This window comes from Macaca nemestrina, chromosome 16, assembly GCF_043159975.1.
Source record: "Macaca nemestrina isolate mMacNem1 chromosome 16, mMacNem.hap1, whole genome shotgun sequence".
Taxonomy (NCBI): Eukaryota; Metazoa; Chordata; class Mammalia; order Primates; family Cercopithecidae; genus Macaca; species Macaca nemestrina.
This window is the reverse complement of record NC_092140.1, coordinates 12,078,583-12,105,234: the sequence shown is the minus strand read 5'-3', so window position 1 is coordinate 12,105,234 and position 26,652 is coordinate 12,078,583. Positions and strand designations below refer to the sequence as shown.

The 26,652-nt window shown below is 35.4% G+C and overlaps 1 protein-coding gene across 2 annotated transcripts in view; it reads left to right on the top strand.

The window, feature by feature from the left end:
* LOC105469845 (integrin subunit beta like 1) overlaps positions 1-26,652 on the top strand; it is a 269,680-nt gene that overhangs the window by 224,317 nt on the left and 18,711 nt on the right. For both annotated transcript variants that reach the window (XM_011721388.2, XM_024789134.2), the window contains one exon: positions 21,330-21,446. In XM_011721388.2, coding sequence (XP_011719690.2) covers positions 21,330-21,446 — 117 coding nt within the window. The remainder of the gene's footprint in view (positions 1-21,329; positions 21,447-26,652) is intronic.

Genomic DNA, 26,652 nt, shown 5'->3' with positions numbered 1-26,652 from the left:
AGTCTGCTTGGAGATTATTTTTCTCATGGCATTTCAATGAAACATAAAGAGCAAGGAATTAATCCTTAATCTAATTTAACACTGAAAAAAAAGGAAAAGAAAGATAAAAGGGACTTATTAAAACAAAATTGCTAGAGAAACTGCTTTACCCAAAATTTGGTGCACAGCCTTCATTATATTACCTATCAGGACAAATGAAAATCTCAAGTTTAGCCATGTGAACAGTTCCCATTGTGTCAGAAATTTAATTTGGATTCAATTTTCTTCTTATAAACTATTGAGTTTATATTACTATTTTACTGTCTCATGACTAAAATTTTTAAATGAAAGCTATAGTATCTGTGTGTGTATATGTGTTTATGTGTGTTCAGACACACATACATGTGTTATGTTGTATGTTGTATATACATAATAAAATCTGGCATAGTTGGCCAGAAATCCCTTAAGGAATTCTTTTTAAGTTGGCTTAGAAGTAAGATATGTAAATGACACTTAAAGGTATAAAAAAAAAAAAAAAACCCAAATGCCTTTTACCTTATGTGATTCAAATGAATCTTTGGTAAGTAAATTGGTTTTAAATTTGTTGGTAAAATAAAAATTCGGTTCAGAATTGTTAGCTTACATTTTATTGCCTGGATTTGCTGATTAGACAGGATTACATTGATCTCTGTTATATGTTTTACTGTCATAAAACTATAAATTCAGTTTAGGCCAGGTGCAGTTGCTCATGCTTGTAATCCTAGCACTTTGGGAGGCCAAGGCGGGTGGATCACCTGAGGTCGGGAGTTCAAGACCAGCCTGGCCAACATGGTGAAACCCTGTCTCTACTAAAAATACAAAAATTAGCCAGGCATGGTGGTGGCCTCCTATAATCCCAGCTATTCAGGAGGCTGTTTCAGGAGAATCACTGGAAGCCAGGGGGTGGAGGTTGCCATGAGTCAAGATCATGCAAGTTCACTGCAGCCTGGGTGAAAGAGTGAAATTCCATCTTAAAAAATAGATAAAATAAAATAAATTCAGCTTAATAGCAAAATAGTTTTTGTTTGTGTAGCTCTTTAAAAAAGAAGACTAATATTGTTGATTTAAGAAAAACAGCTTTGTTTTCCAATTTACTGGCAAAATGCCCATGTATTTCAGGTTCTTTCTTGGGTGATGAACACCTGATGTTCACAGGCTACAAAAATAGTTTACAGAGAATCAACTTGAAATGAGAACTAGCTTTGTTTAATATCTCAGTTTTCATGAGTAATCTGGTGTAATTGTTTAAAATAAATAGGTTAGTTGAATGTAAATGGTATAAATGTGTATAAATTAACTTTTTGTGTACTTTCAGATGTTAAAATTATGTTATTTTGAATTAATAAATGTTCATAAACTGGATTTTTCCAAATAAGATAAAATAATAAACATTAATTTCTGATCAAAAGTTCATGTTTATTTGATTTTGGCTTCTTAAATTTTGTAGGAAAACACAATATATTTGGATCTATTAAAAATTATATAATGTTTCACATTAAAAATTTGTTCTATGAGGAAGCACACATTCCTAGAAGTTATAAGATATATATTCATAAGCTGTTGGTATATGACAAATCGTTCAAAATGCTTACCTCCTAGTCTTTAACTAGAAATTAAAGCTACAAAGAGTTAAACCTTTTAATTAATATATATATATAATTCTATATGTAAATTGTACAGAGAAGTAAGATACCTTTTTTGTTAAAAAAAAAACTCATAAACATGGGAAATATTTAAATTTTGGTAGGGAAGAAAGGATAATTTTGTCTAATTTAAGGGTTATTTCAAAGTATTAAAAGAAGTAACAAGCAAAAAGAAGCCAGTAATTAGGGGAGAGAGAGGGCTGCAAAGAAGGTTATGAGGAAGTGTTTTTAGGTAAAGAAGTTAAAAGCAGAAAGTGAATAATATGAAAAATAATATTGTGTGGTTAGAATGATAAAGGGAAATAAGAAAAATAAATGTTTGTGCTAAGGTAGAATTTAAAAAGAAGAAAATATAGGAGAAAACTGAAGGCTTAACCAAGTCATAAAAGGTCTGAGGAGAATGCAAAGGTTTGTAAAGTATAATCTTATGAAAGGAATTTGTGTGCGATCAAGTTGGCTTAAGTTAAAATTGTTTACAATTCTTTCTAAAATTGAACATTAATACACTGATACAAAACCAGAATCTAGTCCTCTGTGTTTAAAGCAACACAGTTTTCTTGGATTATTGATCTGCTCTCAGTGAAATTTCCAGAAAATTTTTATTTTTAATTGTAAAATTTTTTTCTTTTAATTTTCGATCATTTTCTGAACTGCATGTTTTGTCCATTTCTATTTATTTTTCCCAATTCCAGATTAAAATTGCTACGTTCTTCTTTTAAAATACCAATTTAATTTCACAAAATGGAGTTTCCTCTTGAAGCTTTTCAGATTCCTGTCTCAGAAGTTCAACTTTTTGCTGTATCTCACTGCACATAATTTGCAGGTCACACATCATTGCCTCTAGCTCTTCCTCCTTCTCTTCCTGCAGAGGTACATCTTTTCATAGTGTTAAAGTCATGACTCTCTCCATTAACATTTTAGTCAGCTGCTACTGCCTTTTTTTCCCCCTCCAGTTCTTACTCTGCCTCTGTGGTCTGATACTGGAAAATGTCTTGAAGGCCCAAAGAGCAATGTCTTCCTCTGGGATAACTTGATTCTGTTCTCTTGGCTTTTCTTGATGTGTCTGAATTGTTCCATGTAATGAGGCAACTGTGCATGCTTTTACTTTTTGTAAGAGCCACAAATTACCCTGCTCAAGGTACTCGTTTTCTTGTTTACTTCTATGATATCAGCTGCACTCATAATCTCGGGCAGTCAATTCCAGTGTCTTCGAGAATTCTGGTATCTTTTCATTGGGTTCAACTTCCAGGTTATTTAAATGGACTTCCATAAGGAGACACAATCACAGTGCAGGAGGTTTGTATTTGTGTGTGTTTTTAAACCTTTTGGTGATGGGCCTAAGAAACAAATATTTTGTGTTTTATCAAGATAATTCCCTGTGCTTTATGTTGTCTTACTAGATTTTTCATTAGTGAGGAAAACTGAGCTTTGAAAGAGTTAAAGTTTTCTTACATCCTTGTAATTTTCTGTATTTATTTTTGACATTTTTTGTCACTCTAGTTAAGTGAATAACTATTATTTCACGATGACATGTGATTCTGTTTTAATTAAATGTTTTAAACCTTTTGATATCTTTGGCAAGCTTCCCCAGTATCAAAGTTCTAAATTAAGTCTTTTTGACTTCAAATTAACTTTGGGAATTTCTAGTCAGGAAATTCTGAAGGATGTGTCTCTCATCTTATGAAAGAGTTATTAAACGAATTAGGCTTATTTAATATGTTGGGTTGTCTGGGAAGCATTGTCAAATAATAGAGTGATGCTAAATCTTTTTCAAGTTATATTTATATGAATATGTTATTGATGTGAACGTTCTAAAGATTATGTAAAATTTATAGAAGTCTGATGGCTCTGGTTGGATGCTGTCAACCATCATTCTGGTTGTTATCTTAAAATGTTATATGCGATAGAAATAACTGAATTTCTTCATCAATTGTGTCATTATCATAATGAACTCTACAGAGTTCAAATTCATCAGATTTTTAAACCATAGTTATTCTAAATCTTTGTCATCTACAGTTACATTTTTGTTTCTTCTCTAAACACATCTGCATTCAGATGCCTAGAAAAGACTGGTAACTACTCTTGCTTACAGGTTTCTAATAACCCTAACCTCGGTAGGCCAACCAAAAATTTCCAGAACTCTGATAAAGAAACTGATACATTCATGAAACTGCTAATCAAAATCAAGCAGAATGAAAATTAATTACATGAAGTGAGATAACTAATGAAGATGATGTCTTATGACTTTTATTTGAAACATTGTTGGTTCTTAAATGTTTCAGTTGCAGATTTAAGGAAACTTTGTCTCTTAAGCTAACTATAGTTTACGGCTATTTGGTAAAGTATACCTTTGTAAACAAAAGTGGAAAAATCTACTTTTTATCCCTATTTGATCCCATCAAAATTCAGAACTGCATGAGTATTCTTATATTTTTTAATGGCAGTATATTTGCATAAATTCAATAAGAATCTGCTCTCTTTATAACAGCGTAGAACTGGAAATATCGCCTATATTACAAAGGTTTTGACTGAGATGTGATATTTAAGTTGTTTATAGGTACTACAGACAAAACCTGAAGACTGCCTTGGTTTGGCTTTTTAGTCTCAAGAGATATTTAAGGGCCCAATCTGAGATTACTATGTGTTTAATCACTATTCTTGCTGCATTTATGTAAATAATTCAGTCACATTTGACAAAATTAAACTTATTTTACAAATTAGTCTTATTATCTTTAGTAAAGATTGGGATGACTGTAGAGAGAAAAATTATGTTTCTAAAGAAAAACTATAATATACTTGTTAGATGGTGGCCCTGTGCATTGTTTTTTCTTTTTTATTACCTATCTGTAGCCTAGACTGGATCTTGAATTCTTCTGATACAGGAGTTAAGAAGAAATTACTTAGGCAGACAGTGAGAATATGGGAGTCCTCAGTAAAGTTTTCCTTTTAATGAAAAGCAGCCCCCAAATCATTTTATTTTCTTACAAACAGCAGCCTGTTGCCGGCAGTTGTGCCAATATAAAGAAACTACCTGGGAATAGGTATGTTCAAAATGGCGGCTCCATCCTCCCTTTGCCAGCCACAAGTAGAGTAAGGAGCAAACAAGATGGCGCTGGCCAAGTGGAAAGCCCATTGGCCTAATAAGATTAGGGTGCGGCGACCAGCCTTACCACACACAACGTAAATGTCACACCTGATCCAATCAATCTGTGGGTCCTACATAAATCAGACATCGCCTTCTCAAGCTTGCCTATAGAATCCAGCAGGTCCACCAGCAGGTCTTTCCTTTTCAGACACCTCTCTCTGGCAAGAGAGAGACAGCTGCTCTCCTCTCTCCTTTCTTCTGCTTATTAAACTTGTATTTGCAGCAAGAGCGAAAAGCCAAAAGCTCTGCCTCGTTTATTCATATTTTAGATATTGTTTTCTCCTTGGCATTTCAACCTCTTGCCCCGAATAGTTTCAGAATTGACAAATGCATCAAAGAGATTATTTGGATAGAAGGTAGAAGTCACTTTCCAATGGTCCTCTTTTCTCTAGTATCTTGGCCACTTAAATCCTGGTTGCCTTTGGGTTTACTTAATACTGTTTATTGGATTTTTGCTAATCTAAAAATTATTTCTTACAATAGAGACAAAAATTCCAATAGGACTTCAAGGTGCAAAAGGAGTCTGTTGAAGAATAATGTCAGTATAAGATATTCTTTTAAGATATTATTTAAATTACCATTAAATTAAAGAAGCATGGTACATTACTGACCGGGCACATTGACTCACACCTGTAATCCCAGCAGTTTGGGAGGCTGAGGTGGGTGGATCAGTTGAGGCCAGGAGTTGGAGACCAGCCAACTCCAGTTGAAACTACATCTCTATTAAAAATACAAAAATTAGCTGGACGTGGTGGCACATGCCTGTAATCCTAGCTACTCGGGATGCTGAGGCACGAGAATTGCTTGAGCCTGGGAGGTGGAGGTTGCAGTGAGTCGAGATCACACTGCTGCACTCAAGCCTGGGTGACAGAGTGAGACTCTGTCTCTAAATAAATAAATATATATATAAAGAATTAGCACTACTTAATAGAGGAAGCATGAGGTATCTGAAACATATTGTTGGCAGAGGGGAAAAAAGAAGAAAGCAGAAATTCATTGTAGAATGAGAAACCTATTAGGTGTGAAAAAACCATATACCACTTTCATATACAAAAATATAAAATATAATATGTGTAGGTCTATTTGTGGAAGGCTTTTACTCTTTAGGTTATATAGTCCTTGAATTTTCAAAAGCTGTTCAGGCACTGTACCACAACCTTATATCACAGTGGTGCCCAGAAAATCCAAATAGTAGTACTTGTGAAAACAGATTTCTATTTCAACCTCCTTAAAGACAGTTATGTAGATACTCTTAATTTTGAATTTTTGGAAATAGGGAGGATCATTATTTCCTGAAATTATAGCGCTTTTAAGTGGTAGATAGGGAATTCTCTCCTAGATCTCTCATACTCCAGAGCACAAACGATCAACCTTTATGAAATACGAACTTCCTGGCTTCACTTCTATCCGTGAGGAGAAATGTATTCCCCTTGTGCTAATCCATTCCATTCAGGACTACTATGGTTAGTAGAATCCTATTTATTATAGTATGTTAAACTCTACTTCTCTGTAACTCTTACTTATTAATCCTACCTATGATGAATGTGCTGTAAAATGGCAAAGTTAAAGCAAATTTACTATATCCTTACACTTAAGCTTATTATGTTTCTGGCATTTGGGGCTATACAGTTCCCAGGCTCTGCATATGTTTGACACGGCTTCATAGATAAAAACAGCTTACATCCTGAATATGATTCTAAAAACTGTTTTCCAAAATTGGATATAAAATGTATGAGTAGGTGTATATATGATTATTGATACGACCTTATTTTTGAAAATACCGTTTGACTACATAAATTATGTATAGAGTTTTACTTACGTATTTTTAAATTATAAACTATTTTTTATTTTGAAATAATTTCAAACTTAGAAAGAAGACTTAAGAATAGTACAAAGAGCTTTTTTGCATAAACTATTTGAGGATAAGTTGCTCACATGAATTTGCATCATCCCAAATTCACATGTACATATACACATACATTCTCACATATGTGTAAACTCATATGTATGCAATATTCTTTCTAATGTCTGCGACTTGGGGAAGTATATTTTGGTAGAGTCAAAAAGAAAGACTAATAAAAGATAGGCTAGAAGAAACTGTTGTTTCATAGTAAATTTTTCTTAATTTTAAAAGATTAGCCTATTTGTGAGGGAAAGTATGTTATGTATTTTTCTATTGATTTCATTGGTCAAATTGTAAGATATATTTGCTAATTATCGCAGATTTGGGAAGAAAACAGTTTAATTAGCACTCCTAAAATCTGAAATGTGTATTAAGGAAGTGATAGATTCACTGACACTTTTTTTTTTTTTTTTGAATTGGAGTCTCATTTTGTTGCTCAGGCTGAAATACAGTGACATGATCTTGGCTCACTGCAACCTCCACCTCCTGGGTTCAGGCAATTCTCCTGCTTCAGTCTTCTCAGTAGCTGGGACTACAGGCGCTCACCACCATGTCTAGCTAATTTTGTGTATTTTTAGTAGAGACTGGGTTTCACCATGTTGGCCAGGCTAGTCTCAAACTCCCAACCTTAGGTGATCCACCCGCCTCGGCATCCCAAAGTGCTAGGATTACAGGCATGAGCCACTGTGCCCGGCCCACTTTTTAATGTTTTAAAGCGTCAGTACCAAGAAGTTCAGAGTGACTAGGGCCTGATTCTACCTTACTCCTCCTTTCTCCTTTCCCCAAATAAACTCATCTTCAAGAAACATTTTTTTTTTTTTTTTTTTTTTTGAGTCAGAGTCTCACTGTTGCCCAGGCTGGAGTGCAGTGGTGTGATCTGCAGCCTCCGACTACCGGTTCAAGTGATTCTCCTGCCTCAGCCTCCTGAGTAGCTGGGATTACAGGCACATGCCACCACGCCCAGCTAATTTTTTGTATTTTTAGTAGAGATGGGGTTTCACCATGTTAGCCAGGATGGTCTCCATGTCCTGACCTCGTGATCCAACTGCCTCAGACTCCCAAAAGTGCTAGGATTACAGGCGTGAGCCACCGCACCTGGCCGAGAAACACTTTCTATAGAAACATTTATCTGATTATATCAATGACAACACTTTCTTTCACTGGTGAATGGCATTGATTGCCTGTGTGTATCCTTCAGCATTTATCTCATAAAGTAATTTTATGGTTAATTACAGTTGAGTGTGTTTGTTTACAATCTGGAATGAAATCATTAAAGTCAATGTCAAAGATCAGCCAGTATTTCATAGGACTTAGGTATTCAGAAATCCATAGCTGTGTTTCAGAAGCAGGGCACTGCCTGATGACCAATCAGTGGGGTTTGCCAGCTAGAAAAAAAGGAGATTTTTTACTCTAATTTACATGGGCTGCTTCATGGTGGACTACACTGGTCAAGAACTTCAGCTCTACATATCCTAGCTGAGTCATTCATTGACTTTTTAAACTTGAACCTGTCGCTCAGTATCAGTTACTTTTGTATGTGAGTATAATATTACTGCCTAATTTATAGCCTTTTTGTTAGAAAAAAGTGAATCTTGAATAGTTTTTGGTGTTGTTGTAGAAGCCACCTTAAGGTTCAAATAACGAGATAATCTGTTAGAGTACTAAATGACCTCCTCTGTGATATTTTGCTCCATAGTTTAGAAAACCTTTAGAGATGAGTGTGGCCTGGTATTTCTCTTCCCATTTTCAATTTTAGACACTCTAAGACAGAGAAGAGAAAATTATATTAGTACAGCATTTGCTTAAATGTCTTGGTTCCTCACATAGTCCATGATTAATTACTTTAATCCTTGTGTACTAAGAAAACACAAATAGAAGGATCGACATTTATCTGCATTTTAAAGTCATGAACAACTTTTTCTTGGCTAACGATTGATCTGTAATGTCAACGTGGCTTGCATTATAAGAAGTTTTACTGCCTGTTTTGAAATGGAAGGTGAAGGTGCCTCTTCACTTTCAAATGTCTGAGGGAAGATTACTTTATTCTCACAAAAATATTTGTACTTAGCTGAAATGGTACAGAATATTATAGTTCTCAAGTGTTTAATTCCTTCTCATAGAAATTGCAAGGGAACTTAGGATGCATTTGGCAGGCGCTTTTTCTAGTGCAATCAGGTTGCTATGGCAAACCTATTATTTTAGGCAAAGAAGGACTATGTTAGTAAAGTGCTCATCTATTTTCTGTTTTATGTGAGCCTCTAATTACTCCCCAACTATTGAGCATGTACTGCAAGTGTGGTTTTTATCATTTTAAAAAGTGAAAAAAAAAAAAATAAGGTCATGGAGAGTGTGCCTGCTTTTACCACCGCAGCAGGTGCATTTGATGATACAGTGGTCTCCTGAAATCATCTCATTCTGGGTCGGGGAATACACTTATTTTTTGTTTGCACAGAAAAGTACAATGAAAAAGGAAGTGAACAAATTGTATGTGAGTAATTGAACTCCAAGCCTCCCAGCTGTGTTTTATTTATCAAAATATAATGATACTAATATCTAATATTTGTTGAACACTTACTATGTGCCAAGCCCTGTACTGTGTAGTTTGTACACATTGCAACATTTAGCCCTTAAAATCATCCTGTGCTATGGGTATTATTTTTACTCCCATTATGCAGCCACAATGAATGAAGTTTAACTTGTTCTTCCAAGGAATCACATTTAGTTGTCTATGCGCCAAGATTAAAATCCAGACCTGTTAAAAGTTAGTGCCCACGATTTTAATTGTTATGTGTGCCACAAAATGTATTTCCCTTTCAGACACTTAAACAAACACGTTAAGGCTCAACCCCACATTATCTTTGCCAGAAACTTTCTCTAACCCTGCCGGCCCTGTGTGCGTGTGCATTTTATCTTCATTTCCTCTGCTAGTAAAAGTGTTTAAACATCTTTCTTTTGTATCTCAATATCTAGCATGATACTTACCCCATAGTTGATAGTCAAAATGTGTCTGGGGAATGATCAAAGTAATGCAGACATTTAAGATTGTGAGCCCTGCTGAACCTATTCTTGAGCAAGAACATGTGTGTTCTCTATGTGGGGTAGTTAGAAGGAAGTTAGTATTCTTCAGCTGAACACTTTAAATGTGACCATATAGGGATGAAATGTGTGTGTGTGTGTGTGTGTGTGCATGTGCCTCTGTGTGTGTGTGTGTGTGTCGCATATTCAGTCATAGTTTCTGGAGATGATTACAATTTTTAACACTAGCAGTTCAAGTCCAGGCATCTACCCTGTGGCTTCTGACTTTGCAGATTTTCACCCTTTCACAAATGTGCAAAAGTGTTACTGGTGGTCATGCAGAAGAGATGTAATTGGTCCTGAATAAAGAATGACTTTCCTGAATTAGTTATCTGAGGACTCTCTTGATTGTTAATCCGTGAGGTTAGTGGGCGGCTGTGTCTGTCTTCTTTGTCTTCTTATCTCCCCATCTAAGATCTAGAAACTTAGTCCCTGCTGGTTTGAAGCCTGTGTCCTGTGGAAATGAGACCTTAAAAGGAGAAAATCAAAGAAAGTGAGGGAAGGAGATGTCAAAGTCTAAGGCTTGAGATATTGGTTGTGGTTGAGATTATGAAAAAGGGGGAATTCAAGAAGAAAAGAAAAACCTGGAAGAAAGAGGGAAGGAGTGAAGGTGGTGTGTGTGTGTGTGTTAGTGTGTGTGTGTGTGTTGGGAGAGAATACTCAGATGGGAAAGGGAGGGTGTAGAGAGAGGATCAAGAAGAGGCAGAGAGGGAGAGAAAAGAGGAAGAGGAATATAGCTCGAAAAACAAATGTCACACTTCACAATTTCACAATCTTTACCTTATACCAGTTTTAGAAAATTAACCTCTACCAGAAATTGACACCTTTCCATAAGGCAATGCTTCCAAATATGACTCATCCAAGAATTTTTACCTATTAAAAAATAAGACAGACAATAGTTAAATAAGTGATTGTGGAAAAACAGATGACCTTTCCGTTTCTTCTTTTACCCTCTGACCTTGAGGGATGACCTAAACATCTTTGGTTCACTCTATAATTTTGAGCAAATCACGTATTATGTCACTCTCAGAACTTCAGTTTTCCACATCTGTAAATTGTGGAGCTAGTTGGGCTTGATCACCCTTCGTTACTCTTCTATGTCTGTCTCCGATTTTATGAAATAATTAAATGATTATTTCTACTGTAACTGCACTCCAGCAATTAATCAGGATGTAACCAATGAAATTACTACAGTTTTAATCTTTCTATTTGTAATAATGCAAATGAGGCAATCTGCATTTTATAAAGGTCACAAGCTACTCTTTTTCATTTTATCTTACACTTTAGTTATACTGACTTACCCTATAAGCAGAAGAAAAGTTCGACTTTGTCTTTCTAGTATTAAAATAATAGTATTTTGTTTATATAAATATTGCAGTATCCTATGGATAACATTCCAAAAAATCTGTGAATGAGAATTTCTTCCAGGCTATATCAAGTAAAATTTAGTAACAAAGATTTCAGAAGTTTCAAATATTTCAATGAACGTGGTAACTTTCCAAAAAAAGTGTAATTATTTCAAGTTAGCAGTTAATTTCCATGGTGTTTACTAAAAGATAAAAGTAATTTCATATTCATAATGATCAATGCATATTACTTCTATTGTGAAGAACCCATTTTCGTCCTTGGTTCATTTTTCTTTTGCTAATTTATTATTAGTTGTTTTTACTTTAGATCATACATGTAGTAATGTTTTCTTAGTGTCTGTATTATTTGTACAAATATTTTGTCCTTATTTATCGTTTATATTTTAGTCTTGCTTAGGTTATTTGTTGCTCTATAGAAATTGAATATTGAATATTTTATGGTCAAATTTATTAATGTTGTCCTTTATATTTCTAATTTGGTGTCATATTTAGAATAGTTTTTCTCACCCAACTGTTATGAAAACTCTCACCTATATTCTTGTCTAGTTTTATGACTTAAACTTTTAAATTTGAATGTTGAAACCCCTGGAAATGTATTTAGTTGTAAGGAGTTAAGTGAAGGGGATGAATATTTTTGAAACATGACTCACCAATTTTATCAAACTTATTTTTTGAATAATCCATTATGCCCAGAAAAGTATATAACATAAATTTATAGCATTATGAATCATTATAAAGTAATCACATGCCCAGGTTCAGAAATAGAAGAATGCCAGAATCCCAAAAGCTCCATTCTCACTTCTCTGGAATCAGCATACTCTCTGCCTAAAAAGATAAACTTTATGCTCATGTTCATAGTAATCACCTCCAAAACTTTCTTTAAAGTTTTCCACCTAGGTATATATTCCCAGACAGTATGATAGTTAGATTTGACTTTTTTGGAATTCATCAAGCAGCATGCATTGTTTTATGACTGAGTTATCGCACTCTACATTATATTCTTAAGATTCAGGCAGTACGTTGCATGTATTTGCAATTCTTTCTTTTAATTACTGTAGTGTTTCATTTAAGAATATAGCTGATATGCAAGTATTCCACAATTGATGAACACTTCAGGCGTTTCTCCTTTGAAGTTGCTAAGCATAATGTTGCTATGATTATTCTGGAACATACCCTGTTTCACATGTGTATGCTTTTCTCTAGGGAACTTAACCAAGAATTGAATTGCTGATTCTTAGATTATGCATGCCAACTTCACTAGATAATGCCAAACAATCCCCAAAATATTCTACCAATTTATATTCTCGCCCTCTGCAAAAGACTTGTCTGGTATTTCCAAACCATTGCCAATGCTTATTAGGGTCAGTTTTTAAATGTTTGCTATGCTAATTGGTTTGTGATGGAATCTTTTTGTGGTTTAGTTTGTATTTCCCATATGAATAAGAGGAGGAGTGTATTTTTATACATTTACTGGCCATACAATCCCATTTTCTGAAGTGCCCATTCAGATCTCCTGCCCATGTCTTTAGTGGATTTTATGTATTTGTTGTCGTCGTTGTTGTTGTTGTTGTTGTCGTTAGACTTCTTTAAATAGTTTGGTTATGAGACAGTTGTCAGATATGTGGGTCACTGATATCATCTCTCATTCTGTGGCTCACCTTTTCACTCTCTTATTTTCTAATGTACTAAAGCTCCTCATTATAATTCAAATGGTTAATATTTTCTTTTTTAGTTATTTACTCTAGCACCATTTATGTGAAAGGTCATCTTTCCTTTATTGCTTTTCAGTGTCACCTTGTTCTAATCCGGTATTCGTATATGCAAGGGGCTGTTTCTGGATTCTCTATTCTATTCTACTTGGTCTCCACCTCCACCAAAATCCAACTTTTAAAATTACTATGCCTTTAAAATAAGCCTTGATATCTATTTCAAAAGGTATTTCTACCTTTTTCTTGTTCATAAGTATTTTGGTTATTGGTGCTTTCCATTTCTGTATAAATGTTATAATTGGCTTTTAAGCTTTAAAAAATCCTGGTAAGATTTTGGTTGTAATTATATTGAAGCTATAGATCAATTAGGGGACATTTGGTATTTTAACAATATTGAATAATAAACATACAGTATTTCTTCACATTTAAATCTCAGTTTTCATTTGTATAATGCTGTATATACATATGTGATTTATTTTTGTATATATGTTTGCTATAGGGCAACTAATATACTCTCTTAATAATCCATATTATTTGTTAGTAGTTTTTGCATTGTCTACATGCACAGTTTTTGGTTAAGTAATTTTTGTTTCCTTCTTTCAATTCTTTATGTCATCTTTTTATCCTTACCATATTCTAACAACAAAGATACCTAGTGCAATATTGAATAGAACTAAAAGAGAAATTTATCTTTTTCTTATTCCTAATCCAAATGGAAGATTTTAAAATGTTTACCATCAGCACCAACCAATTATTATTAAGTGTGTGCATTTCCTTTAACATTTTTTCTCTCTTCCTCTTTCTTCCTTTTTCACTAGTAAAACACTTTACTATAGTTAGAGGACATTTTATTTAGTTTAATAATGTAAAATTGGTGATGTCTGGCTATTTTTGACTTATAAAAAGCGTCATTTTACATTGTTCAACTTACCCGTTATGACATTTCTCCACTTATCTTCCATAGATGCACACAGACTCTATTTTTAAAAGTATTCCTGAATATTACCATACTTGTTATTTCAGACAAATTTGAGAATCATTTCATCAACTTGAAAATATTCAGTGAGTTTGATTGGTACAATACTGATTTATTAATTCAGGAAAAAATCAGACAGTTTTCTTACTCAATAAGAAAGTATGTCCATTTTAAAATTATAAGTCTTCTCCTATGACCCTCACTATGACTTTATAGTGCAATATTTTATAAGTTCATTTATTTTACATTGCTGATATTTTTGTATATGAAACAATTTTCCATTATATTAAGTTGGGTTAGTGTTGACACATAAAAATTTTATCATTTCTGTATGTTAATTTTGTCACAAGACACCTTGCCAAAATGTTTTATTACTTTAAATGCATTCGTAATTTTTAAAATCTTAGGCATAAAGACAGACCATCTGCTAATAATGATCTTGGCTCTTTATTATATTATTTATCTAATTTTTATTAAATTGCACTTAAACTATAGCAATGGTTATTATAAGCATCTTCCATCTCTAACTTAGATCATTCCCTGTTAAACATAATGTTGGATAGCTTTTGAAAGGATTATTATATATACCTGTTGACATTATTATTTAAGCAATTTTATAGAATAGTGTCTTCTCAGGGGATGACTCTAGGCCTGTGATATATTTGACAGTGTTCATCATGTAAGACAGTTGTTTAATCCATGGGATAACAGGAAATTTTGGAAAATATAGAGGAAAGAAGGTTTAGGGCTGAGCCATGGGTCAATCCAAGATTTAGATATTTGTATAAAGATGAGAATCCAGTAATATAGCCTAAGAAGAATTCATAATCTAATAATAGGTAATAGAAGAAAGTGTTTCCCAAAAGGGCCAGGTCAACTCTCAGAAGCTTCCGAGAGGTTATATAAGATGGTACAGAGCATTGGCCACTGTGTTGGAGTCATTGGAGACGTTGCTGAGGAAGTACTTGTCACATAGCAGCATCTTGAGATAATTGGATTGGGTTGAGATGAGACTGGAGTTAAGAGAACAACAGCAAGCTTCTTTTCGAGAAGTTTGCTTTAAATTGTGCTTTGCTGCTATGCTTTTGCAACACAAGGTGCTTTCTATCTTTTACTCATCTATGTTTTGCACCGTTCCTATGTTACTCCTCCCAGCAACCACCACCACCATGGTGTTCCCCTATTAGAATGAAGCAGTTCTAGCTAAGCCTCCTTTTCCTCCTCCTCCTTATTCTCCTGCTTCTCTTTTTAGCTACCTTTGAGGTTTAATCTCTCATATATGCCACCCATATAAAGAGAAAAAATAATGTGATATATTTTTCATGGATTATGCCAAGATAATTTTTGAAGGCAGCTCATTGTTAGTCAGAGGGGGTGCTGTGGTCTATAGGTGAGGTCTGGAAGAACTTCAGACAAATATTCAAGTGCTGACTGATTTATAAACCCAGAGCAGAGTTTTTACTTCCAGAATTATTTTTTCATATAATATGTTCAATCTAATAGCATTAAAATGCTATTCAAGATTACACATAGCATTCTAAAATTTTAAGCTTCCAGTTTAATGAATACTTTAAAGATTTTGAGATATCTATATAGAAGATTGGGTTTAAGGTAAGAATGAGATAATGTGGATTATGTTGAGATAATTTTTGAAGGCAGTTCATTGCTAGTGGGAGAGGGTGCTGTGGTCTATAGGTGAGGTCTGGAAGGGCCTCAGACAAATATTCAAGTGGCAACTATTTTATAAACCAAGAGCAGAGTTTTATTTCCAGAATTAGTTTTACATATAATATATTCAATATACAAAATGCTATTCAAGAATACATATAACATTCTAAAATGTTAAGCTTCCTCTTTAATGAATACTTTAAATATTTTGAGATAGTTATATAGAAGATTGGGCTTAAGGTTAGAATGAGATCCTGTCCTAGTAAATTTTAGCTGTCTATATATTCTATAAAGCAATTATTAAATATATTGTGATCTTTTAGTTTTATACTAGTAGCATTTTTTTATTATGAAATTAGTAATGCTGGTCAAAATATTTAGGGTTTAATTTTGGTGATATAATCAATCATTCCTCCACATTTTTGGTAGTCAATATGCAGTAAAATGAGATAAATGCTATAGAATCGCAGACTTTAGAGGCATATATATATCTTTTATTTAACAATGCACTCCCATATCTAATCATGCATTTCATACAAAACAAATTCTTAAATATTTGTTGAATTTTATATAAAATATTTTGGAGTAAGTGAATCAAGGTTTTCACATTTTAATCTAGTTCTTACGAAAAAAACATATTCTAAGGTGAAAATAGACACTTTTTCTGAATCTTATATCTTAATGATTCTGGGAAAATATAAATTTAAAGAGATTTAAATTATGAGTTTTTATTAAAATGATTACCTGCACATAGAGCTATAAATTGTGCTTATATCTTGACTTATAATTTGTCTGTATTTTACACAAGTTCAGAGTCTGAGCTTGTTTGAATTTTTAAGTAAAATCTATTTTGATCGGAACTTCTAAAAATCTGCCTTAGTTCATTATTCTTCTTTGATAGCTTATAATGAGCTTTAAAATATAATTCATAAAAATTGCAGTTCTTTATGAAATGATATCATTGGAATGATTTTGTATGTGCCTAAAGATTATCTACTTTATTAAAACTTAATAAGAGGAGGCAGACTCAGTGTAGAGTAAATTTCAGATAAGTTTGGTTGGATGATATTGATGATATTGGCTGAATTAATTTCTTCTCACACAGTTACTACTATGCTCCTTTCTGTCTGTTACTGAATTGTCTCCTTGCAAATTACTTGCTTTATTTTTATTTCTTTGGGTATCTCTTTTTTTACATTTTCTTTTAAATATGTTGTATAAAATAGCACAGTGCTGGAAAGGCAGATTTCCATTATCCTTCTTTCTCATATATGAGAGTATTAATTTGATATCGATTTCAGAAGCCACAGTTGTATCTCCATAGCAGTAAAACAATCACTGAAATAATAATAGTATCATTTAGTAAACAAAAGAAAAAGATTGGACTCAATTTCTTATCTGAAATCAAGTCAATAAACATGTATGTCAGCGTCCTTCTACTACATTAAGGGAGAACTTAGTTGGCTGCTAACAAGATACAAATCTTACTGTTAGTCTGGACCATAGTGATTTTATCACTTACGATTGGGTTGAGGCACTTGCTTATCTAGTTTAAACTTTGCATTCAGTGTTCTACTAGGGGTATAGACAAAGGGCTGTGGGATCAGAGAGGTGACAGTTCTTCCAGGTAACCAACCAGGGATGGCAAGGAAGGGTTTAGAGAGGAGATTAGATTTGGGCTGGCTATGGGACACCGAGTAGGACTTTATAGAGAAAATGGCGGTGAGCACCACAGAGGGAAGAAATAGGGAACATAAACTCTCTGAACATGAGTGCGCAATAATTCCTGGATATATGCTTGGAAAGGTAAGTTGGACCTTATGTGGAAAACTCTGTTGAAGAATCTAGTCTTTGCTTTGAAGGTTACGTGGGGCCATCAGAGGGATTTATGCAAGGGAATTACATAATCATATGTTTTATGAAAGTGGATTATGTAAAATTTCACAAAAGACCCAAGAAGAGGAGTAGGTTTGTGAATACAGATGATGAGTTTGTCATGGGACATATTTAATTGATCTAACCATGGAAAACACAAATGAAGGTATTCAGGCAATTGGAAATGAATATCTATTCTGGGAGAGATATACTATTTCAAATTCAATTTCTACCATTAATGCTCATGTATTGTGTGAATATTTCTATAGTATTTATATATGATTATTGTTTAATGCACGTGTTCAATAAATATTGATTCAAAACATTATGATGGCTGGGCATAGTGGCTCACACCTGTGATCTCAGCACTTTGGGAGGCCAAGGCAGGTGGATTGCTTGAGGCCAGGAGTTCGAAACTAGCTTGGCCAACATGGTGTAACCCTGTCTCTACTAAAAATAGAAAAAAAAAAAAAAATCAGCTGGGCGTGGTGGTGCATGCTTGCAATCCGAGCTACTCTGGAGAATGAGGCAAGAGAATTGCTTGAATCCAGGAGACGGAGGTTGCAGTGACCCAAGATTGCAACACTGCACTTGCCGCACTCCAGCATGGGTGACAGAGTGAGACTCTGCCAAAAAAAAAAAAAAAAAAAAAATGAGGACACGTAAGAAACATAGTTAATTTTATTGAATTTGTGAAGGTGTGTGAGTCAGAGGGTGTCAGTGTCACAGATTTGTTGAAGTTTTCTTTGGACCTTGAAGAATGATTGGAAATATACCTGATAGGTATACGATAATGACTGAAACAAAATTGGTAGTGACTCGTGGTAGAGGCTAAATAGAAGCTGTGAACTGAGGCAGCAAAATAATAAACTTACAAAAATTAGCTGGGCACGGTGGCTTGTGCCTGTAATCCCAGCTGCTCAGGAGGCTGAGGCAGGAGAAGTGCTTGAACCCAGGAGGCGGTGAGCTGAGATCACGCCACTGCACTCCAACCTGGGTGACAGAGCAAGACTCTGTCTCTAAAAAAACAAACAAAAAAATATGGAGTGCATGAAGAATTTACTCTTTTTTTTTTTAACCTCTCTGTCTGCAATAAATTAGCCTTTCCTTACGCATTGTATTTTAATTTTTAAATTTTTAAAAAATTTTGTAGATATATAGTAGGTGTATGTATTTGTGGGAGATATGAAATGTTTTGACAAAGGTTGAAATTTGAAATAAGTACACCATGGAGAATGGGTTACCCTCTCAAGCATTTATCCTTTTGAGTTACAAATAATTCAGTTACACTTTGTAAGTTATTTTGAAATATACAATTGTTATTACTGACTGTAGTCACCCTATTGTGCTACCAAACAGTACGTCTTATTCTATTTTTTGTGCCCATCCTAATGCATTATTTTTGATTTTTGTCAGAAGCCACTGCATCTTATAAACTATATTAGGATTACATGCAAAAAGTTAATTCATCTCATAGTTGCCTTAATATTAGTCATTTTAAAACTCCAATAGATACATGGTGAAAAAAGAATTGGACATTGGTTAATATATTCTCTGACATTTAAAAAAGATAGTGGATTGTAATTTATCAGGAAAGAAAATGTGCTGATGCAGAATATTAATACTTTATTGTATAACTTTACACAAAAATAGAGGACAGAAATTATCCGCAATGAAAACAATGGAATGTTGAAATCTGAACACACATGCCAGTGTTTAGTTCATCTTTTCTGAAGAGGCACAGAAGCCAATAAAGCATATTCAGGAAAATTACTATATGCCTTAAAATGTGAATAAATTTGTCACCATAAATACGTATGCCCTGAAACGTAGAAACTGATTCTGTCTGTGTAACTGGAATGCATTGCCGCTCAGGAATAATGCAACTGATGATCATGGCTTCCCACATCTGTCTGTGAAAGAACAGTTCACCATATCCAGACCGCACTGCTGATGATACTACAGTTTGCTTCTCTCTCCCCACAGCCTGCATTATTGGAATCATTTGCACATCCACCCATGAAAAATATTAGAGCATTTATGCACATCGGAAGGTGACTGGAGTTCAGAAAATCTAGGTTCTAAAACCAACACTACTAATAGATAGAGAGTTGGCCTTGGGAAAAAATCATTTAGCCCCACCATGCTTGAGTTTCCTCATCTATTAAATAAATTGAAGGAAGTCATGGATCCTTCTGAAATTTTACCTAAAAAGTGTGTATTGGTATATCTTTCCAGGGATAGATCTGTGTTCTGCCAGTTATGGTTCTTGATTGCAAACAAAGAAACCAACTTCATTAAAAGGGATAAAAAATATTTTATTAGAAGGCTTTAGACTCCGAATGCAACTTTGAACAATTAGCTCCTGCAGCAACCTGGGGAAGAAAGTCACTGCCAAGGACCAGTTCCTGCTGCCATCACTTCTGAATGTCAGCCACTGCATGCTGAGCTTCATGGCTCCCAGACATTGCTATGCTGTTGCACTTCCCATGTTGCCCACGGACGCTGTGCCTTTGCTTTCACCCTCAAGAATCAAAGCCCTGACCAAGGGTGTCTGATGTGTCCCTGTTCTGGCTGCCAGGGTATAGGAAGAGGGAGTATCATTGAAGGAGGGAACCCCCTGCCTCCTGCTGAACTTGGAACTACCTCCAAGTAGAGATTAGTCGAAGGTCAGCCAGCACAACACTGTACTGCCATGTCTTTCGCCAGATTCTCAAAGGGATCGTGACCCCATCATGTCAGCTAGAAAATATTATGAATCATTACATTAGATTATCTTTAATTACAGCTCTGAAATTATATGATCCTAGATACTAATTTTTCTTTCCCCCATCATCCACAACTCAGAATTTCTTTAACAAGATACAAGTTCAGCAACAGAGTGACTAACAACATTGCAAGGTCAGCCCTGAAGCATCTTGTGATTATTTCAGTGGGTGTGTAATTATGATGGTTGGGCTAATGACAGAGAGTAACAGATGTCTCAGAGCACTGCCACCCAAGTGAATTTCTGGCAAACCAGTAGCGATTCCTCAAACAAAAGAAATTTACTTTCTCATATAGCCTTCTGGTGCTGCATTAGGTGTACATTAAGATGCAATGTGGTTTAATGGTTAGTTGCACAAACTTTGAGGTTAATGAGAATGGATATAAATTTTGAATCTATTTCTTCCTAGCTGGTTCACCATTGGAAAGTTACTTGGCCTCTATACATCTTGGTTTCCTGTTTAGTAAAATGGTTCTAGTCAATGTGTGGTACTGGAAAATGAACTGATGTCATGCGGGGAATTATAGTGTTTTACACATAGTTACCACTCAAGAAATCATGATGAAACTCAGCATAATGGAACTAGTTAAGGGGTTCCCAAACTATGAACCAAATTCATTGCAAAAATATTTATAATTTTAAATTTTAAGATGAGGATAATAAAGATATTTAGATTATGTGCTTTGACATATGTTCTGTGCTAAAATAAGTTCTAAGAATTATAAAACTGATTACAAATAATCACTAAAACAGCACATTGAAACATACCTGTGAATACTTTTTTTCTCATGGAGTAGTTAGATCCAAGATTAAAACCTTTTAAAATGACCACATTATGCTAAATTATGTCAGTATATATAATGTATTATGTTCAAGGAATCATCAAGCTAAGTTGTATATGAAATAGCCAGAGAGTTTTATAATGGATTTATGCAAAAATGAATGAAACAAAAATTAGAGAATAGCAAATGTGAATGACTTCTGAGACAGCGACTGCCACTTCCACTCCAGACCACCACAGAATTTCTTTTTGAAGTTGGAAATGTGTATTTGTGTAACTATTCTCAGGCACAGACTAGAACTGTTCTAGGAGATTTGGGTTTAATAATGTGCTTGCCTCCTTGAAAGCCTTAGTGATTCTGGGACTCACCTCATAAGTGTGCACTTTCTTTATACTTTCTAGGTAAATGTGAATGTGGCAAATGCACCTGCTACCCTCCAGGAGATCGCCGGGTGTATGGCAAGACTTGTGAGTGTGATGATCGCCGCTGTGAAGACCTCGATGGTGTGGTCTGTGGAGGTAGTAACCTTTCTCACAGCTGTATGCTACCTGCATGCTTTACTTGCCTTTCTTATTCTACTGACTCTTGCTTTTTCAGTTGCTGTTAAAAATAAGATAAACAGAAAGCAATATACCATTGAACCTAAAAGCAATATACAATTAGGTTTGTAATGACCTTTATTTCCCCGAACTCTTGATTTAGCAGGTATGTGAAAGTACGCAGTACACTATCAATAAAAGATCATTGCATCTAAGTACTAGGATACTTTATGACAGTGAAAGGTTTTGGGGCAGGTCAGCATTTTAACATGATTTTCATTACTTTATTTATAAACACTGGTAGGAGAAAGTACAGTATCACCCACAAACTTGAAAAAATGGAGTAAGATTACACTTAAAAATCACAAGCGGTGTATGCTCAGATTCCATGATGCCTCTCGTACCCAAAGAAGAGCTCACTGGCATTAATAAACTGTCTAGAGAATGAGTGAGGCAGATAGAGGGTAGTGAGCAAAGGTAACCTGCAAAACTGAGAGTCCCGGGAGTAGAGCGCTGATCTGAGCACCTCCATGGCCAGGAATGTGGGTCAACATTATTCTTGTATTGCATTCCTGAAAAAATTCATATCGCTGAGGTTGGTGCATGTGAATTATAGATATTTCCACGTTTCCAGTATCAATGAAAGGAGGTGGACATGGAATCACATTACAAGACAATAATTATATCCCTTTAAGATAATTATTTTGAGGCAGTGGGCACTATTATTGGGGGAAACAAACAGAGTGTGTGTTTTTTCTGACTTTTATTTTAAGTTCAGGGATACATATGTAGGCTTGTTACATAGGTCCTATTGGATGGTGGAGGGTGGGATGAGGGACAGGATCAGGTAAAATAACTAATGGTTAGTAGAATGTGTGTCTTACTGGAAGGCTGAGGCACCATCCATCCATCATTATCTATGTATCTATCTATCTATCTATCATCTATCTATTATCTGTCTATATCAATCATCTATATGCCTGTTCTCTCTCTAACCAACGATAAGACATTTGAAACCTGACAAAAATACTTTCTTCTTTCCTTTCTCTGTGAGTTGAGGGGAAAAGCCCTTTTAACCTGTTTATGCCTGAGGTTAGAATTTTTTGAATTTTTGCAGTCAGACCTTGGTGATGACCTTGAGCAGTAGGATATAAATAACTCCCACATGCTTAGCTTTCCAATAATGGAATACTGGGCATAAATTCATAAAATATCTGTTGTGCTGGGTGGTTTATCTTACGCCATTGTCATGGCAGCCACTCTAAGAGATTGTTTCTACTATTTTTTCTTTCATAAATGAAAAATTGAGTGAGATTGGAGAAGTTAACATCCCATAGCTAAAATGTGGCAGGCCCAGAATTTCAGCTCTGATGTTTAGTTCACAGATTGTTCCTTATGTCACAGTTTTCCCTAGAGTGACACCAAAGTGTTTTCACAATATGTCAATATTATTATTAGGTTAAATCCTCTATTCACTGGTATTAGTTAGAAGAAATACCTATGTAGGTTTTACTCTGTTTGTTAAGGACATGACATATGTTAACTAATTTAATTCTCATAGCAATATGTATGTATGCATATATACATATACATGTATAAAAAGCTTGCTTGACCCCTCAAAAGTGCCATCTACATGTCTCTGCTCTTGTTGCCAATGTTGTTTTCTTTTCTTTTTTTTCTTTTTGAGACAGAGTCTCATTCTGTCACCCAGGCTGGAGTGCAGTGGTGGAAGCATAGCTCACCGAAACCTCAAACTCCTAGGCTCAAGCAATCCTCTGGCCTTAACCTACTGAGTATATGGGACTACAGGCACGTACCACCACAGCTGGCTATTTATTTTTTGTAGAGATAGGGGGGCTCTTACTAAGTGGCCCAGGCTGGTCTTGAGCTCCTGGGCTCAAGGGATTCTCTTGCCTTGGCCTCCCAAAGAGCTGGAATTACAGGTGTGAGTCACCAAGCCTGGCCAGGAATGGCTTTTTAATGTTTTTGCTGCCTATTTGTTGCTTTGGAGTAATCTCAATATCTTTCACTTTCATCTTTAGGTCAATGGCTCTCAAAATGATTTATCAGTAATCAGTCATTTTTGGCTTTAGATTCTTTTCAATTTCTAATAAGATATTTTCATATGGATCCTCCAAATTATACATGGTTTAAACTGGAGTAATTATTTATTTCTTCATTAACTAAACAAATATTCATTGAGCATCTACTATTTGCCAGCACTAGAGATTCAGTGGTGAACACAGAGCATTTGCTCTCCTGGAGCTTATTGTTGAGCGTGAAGGGAGGACATTGAGAAAGGAATGAAAAGGAGCTCAGTGATCTGAAAAGAGACTTGATTCAATGGGAATATATATAACAGGGGGATTTAACATAGGCTGAAGACTAAGAAAGGCTTCTCTAATGCCTTCATATCTGGATAACAACTAAGTAATGCAGACTATGTGCTTTACAAGTATTAACTACACCTCACAACAATACTTGATAGTAATAGGATACATGGAAGTTGGCCAGGTAGGGGAAGTGGGGTGCAGTCAGAGAGCAGCTTGTGCTTAGCTGTGTGGGAGAAAAGAGTGTGTGATGTGTGCCAGGAACATTTGAGGACTAGAGAAAAACCCTGTGTGGTTGCAGATTAGAAAACCAAAGGGAAAAGAGTGTGATGTGTTTTGTAAACATGTTGATAACTTGGGGCTTTACTCCAAAGGTGACAGGAAACCAAAGGAAGGGCTTAAACAGAGCTTAAACGTGATCACAGTATTTTAAAAAGCACTTCTGGTTGTCAGGTTGAGTATGGATTGCTGCAAGGACTATGTGTGTTGGTTGGTTGGTAGGTGAATCTGGATGTTAGGAGATGAGCCCTGGTGAGAGACAAAGGTGCCTTAGCTGGATGGAAGACAGTAAAGGTGGAGGATCTTGAATGTGTTGGAGAACATGTTAGAAGCAGTGTGGCCAAGAGGCTAACAAAAGCCTTCACCCTGCTGCAAGAGACTCCACCACTCTGTTAAACTCCTAGCTCTGGTTCCCTGGCAACAGATGAAGATGGTGTGTTTCAGTGTTACCAAGCAACATTGTTCATGGTCATGATGACTTATGATTGATAAGTTTCTACTACCTTGGAAGAGATGATGAATTGAACTATAAGCAGCTGATGGGAACATCATGCTTTTGGATTTCACAAGTGTCATAACTCTGCCAACAGTCTTGTCCCTTGTGGGTTTCCTGAAAGCTATGCTTACGGAATCATCGGGAAAGATTTTGGCTCCTGTTGGGCGTGTGACTTCTTCTAAGCCAGAAAAGCCTCAACATCTGTGCAGTGTGGATCTCATCTCTGTGCATATGGGCTGTGTTATCCCAAGAAAAAATAATCCCCAATTATATGAGTTCATCCTCATGAACTCCTGCAAGGACTCCCATGGGTATATCCTGTTGCCTGACAGTGCCCTGCTGGTAAGATGTGGCTCCTGTCCCACAGCTTTCGAAGGAGACTGGTGGCAAGTGTCAGCCAGAAAGCTTAGGTGAAACTTGGAGCTCCCTCCCCAGAGTACAAGCAGTATTTAAGGAAATTCATGATTGCACAATATGAGGGGCAGGGTAGGATCAAGGGTGATGCTAGGTTTCTGGTTTGAGCAATTGAATGGTGGAGGAAACTATGCTTGTCTTGACCAGTTGTCTCCATTTCTTGAAAAATTGATTTCTTCACAGAGAGCAACAGAAATGGAGAAACTTGGATATGTTGCTCCCTTTGGAACATGTCCCTTGGATATATTTGTTCCCTCTCCCTGACATTCTAGTCCTTATTATCACTTCTCCTTGTGAATGACTTCTCATCGTCCTTCCATTCTTCCATGATTTTTCCAAATTATCTCCTTTAGGAAGTCTTTCTGAAATGATGTCCTACTTCTATACTGCACCACCTGCATTGTAGTGTGATGTGGTTGTGTTGAGAGTGTCCCTGTGTCCCTTTTCTTTAAGTCTACAATTCTCATGGATATAATCAATCTCTCTCTCATTCTCATATTGTCAAAGCTAGGATAAAGGTTAATGCTCAATGTTTTTATTTGAATAAATGATCAAGTAAAGGATTCACAATAAGTTAAGGAGAATGAGAAAGGAAGGACTATTCCAGCTTTGGATACAGGATTCTTCAAGTTGAGGTTAGGATGTTATTCGAACCTTGAACAGCTAGTATTTAGATGTGCAGAAATAGGATGTGAAGAACATTTTAGGCCTGGAAAAGCAGAGCAAAAGCACAAAGGTGAAAGATATTTATTAGATACTGAAGGAATGTATCTATTTCATTTTTTTTTTTTTTTTACATCAAGAGCTCTTTCTCAGCTGCTTCTGTACCCGTCATTAGAAAGGATTTTTTTCACAGATTACTTACTCGTGTCATTTATAATACATATTTTGTACCTTCATTTATTATACTTGGCTCATCTTTAGATATCAGGTCTTTAAAAATATTGTTAATGTTTTTGCTTTCAAAATTAAAGAAAATAAGTAGAGAAAAATGGAAACAACAAAATAAAAATCACCCATTAATTGATCATCCTAGAATAATAAATGATGACACTATGTTGTGTTTCTTCCTAGGTTTTATTTCCGAGGAGTAAAATTATTTTCAAAATGTAAGTTCATAAATCTTCTTTGGGGCCAGGCATGGTGACTCACGCCTGTAATCCCAGCACTTTGGGAGTCTGAGGCAGGTGGATCACGAGGTCAGGAGAGAGAGACCATCCTGGCTAACACGGTGAAACCCTGTCTCTACTAAAAATACAAACAATTAGCCAGGCATGGTGGTGGGCGCCTGTAGTCCCAGCTACGAGGGAGGCTGAGATCGGAGAATGGTGTGAACCCAGGAGGAGGAGCTTGCAATGAGCCGAGATCGTGCCACTGCACTCGAGCCTGGGTGACAGAGCGAGACTCCATCTCAAAAAAATAAGAAACAAACAAAAAATAAATCTTCTTTGGGTATTTTGATATTTTGTCTAGATGAAGTCCACATTGTATGTATCCTCAGTTGCTTTAGTGTACATGGTGTACACTTTGTTTCATTTTTTCACGTAAGATTTAAGTGAGAAGAAGTAACCATTTTCTTTGGAATTAAGTGAGGCAGTGCCGTACAGCAAAATGAATGGGAACCCTGTATTCAGACAGACCAGGATTTTAATTCTTGCTCTATTTC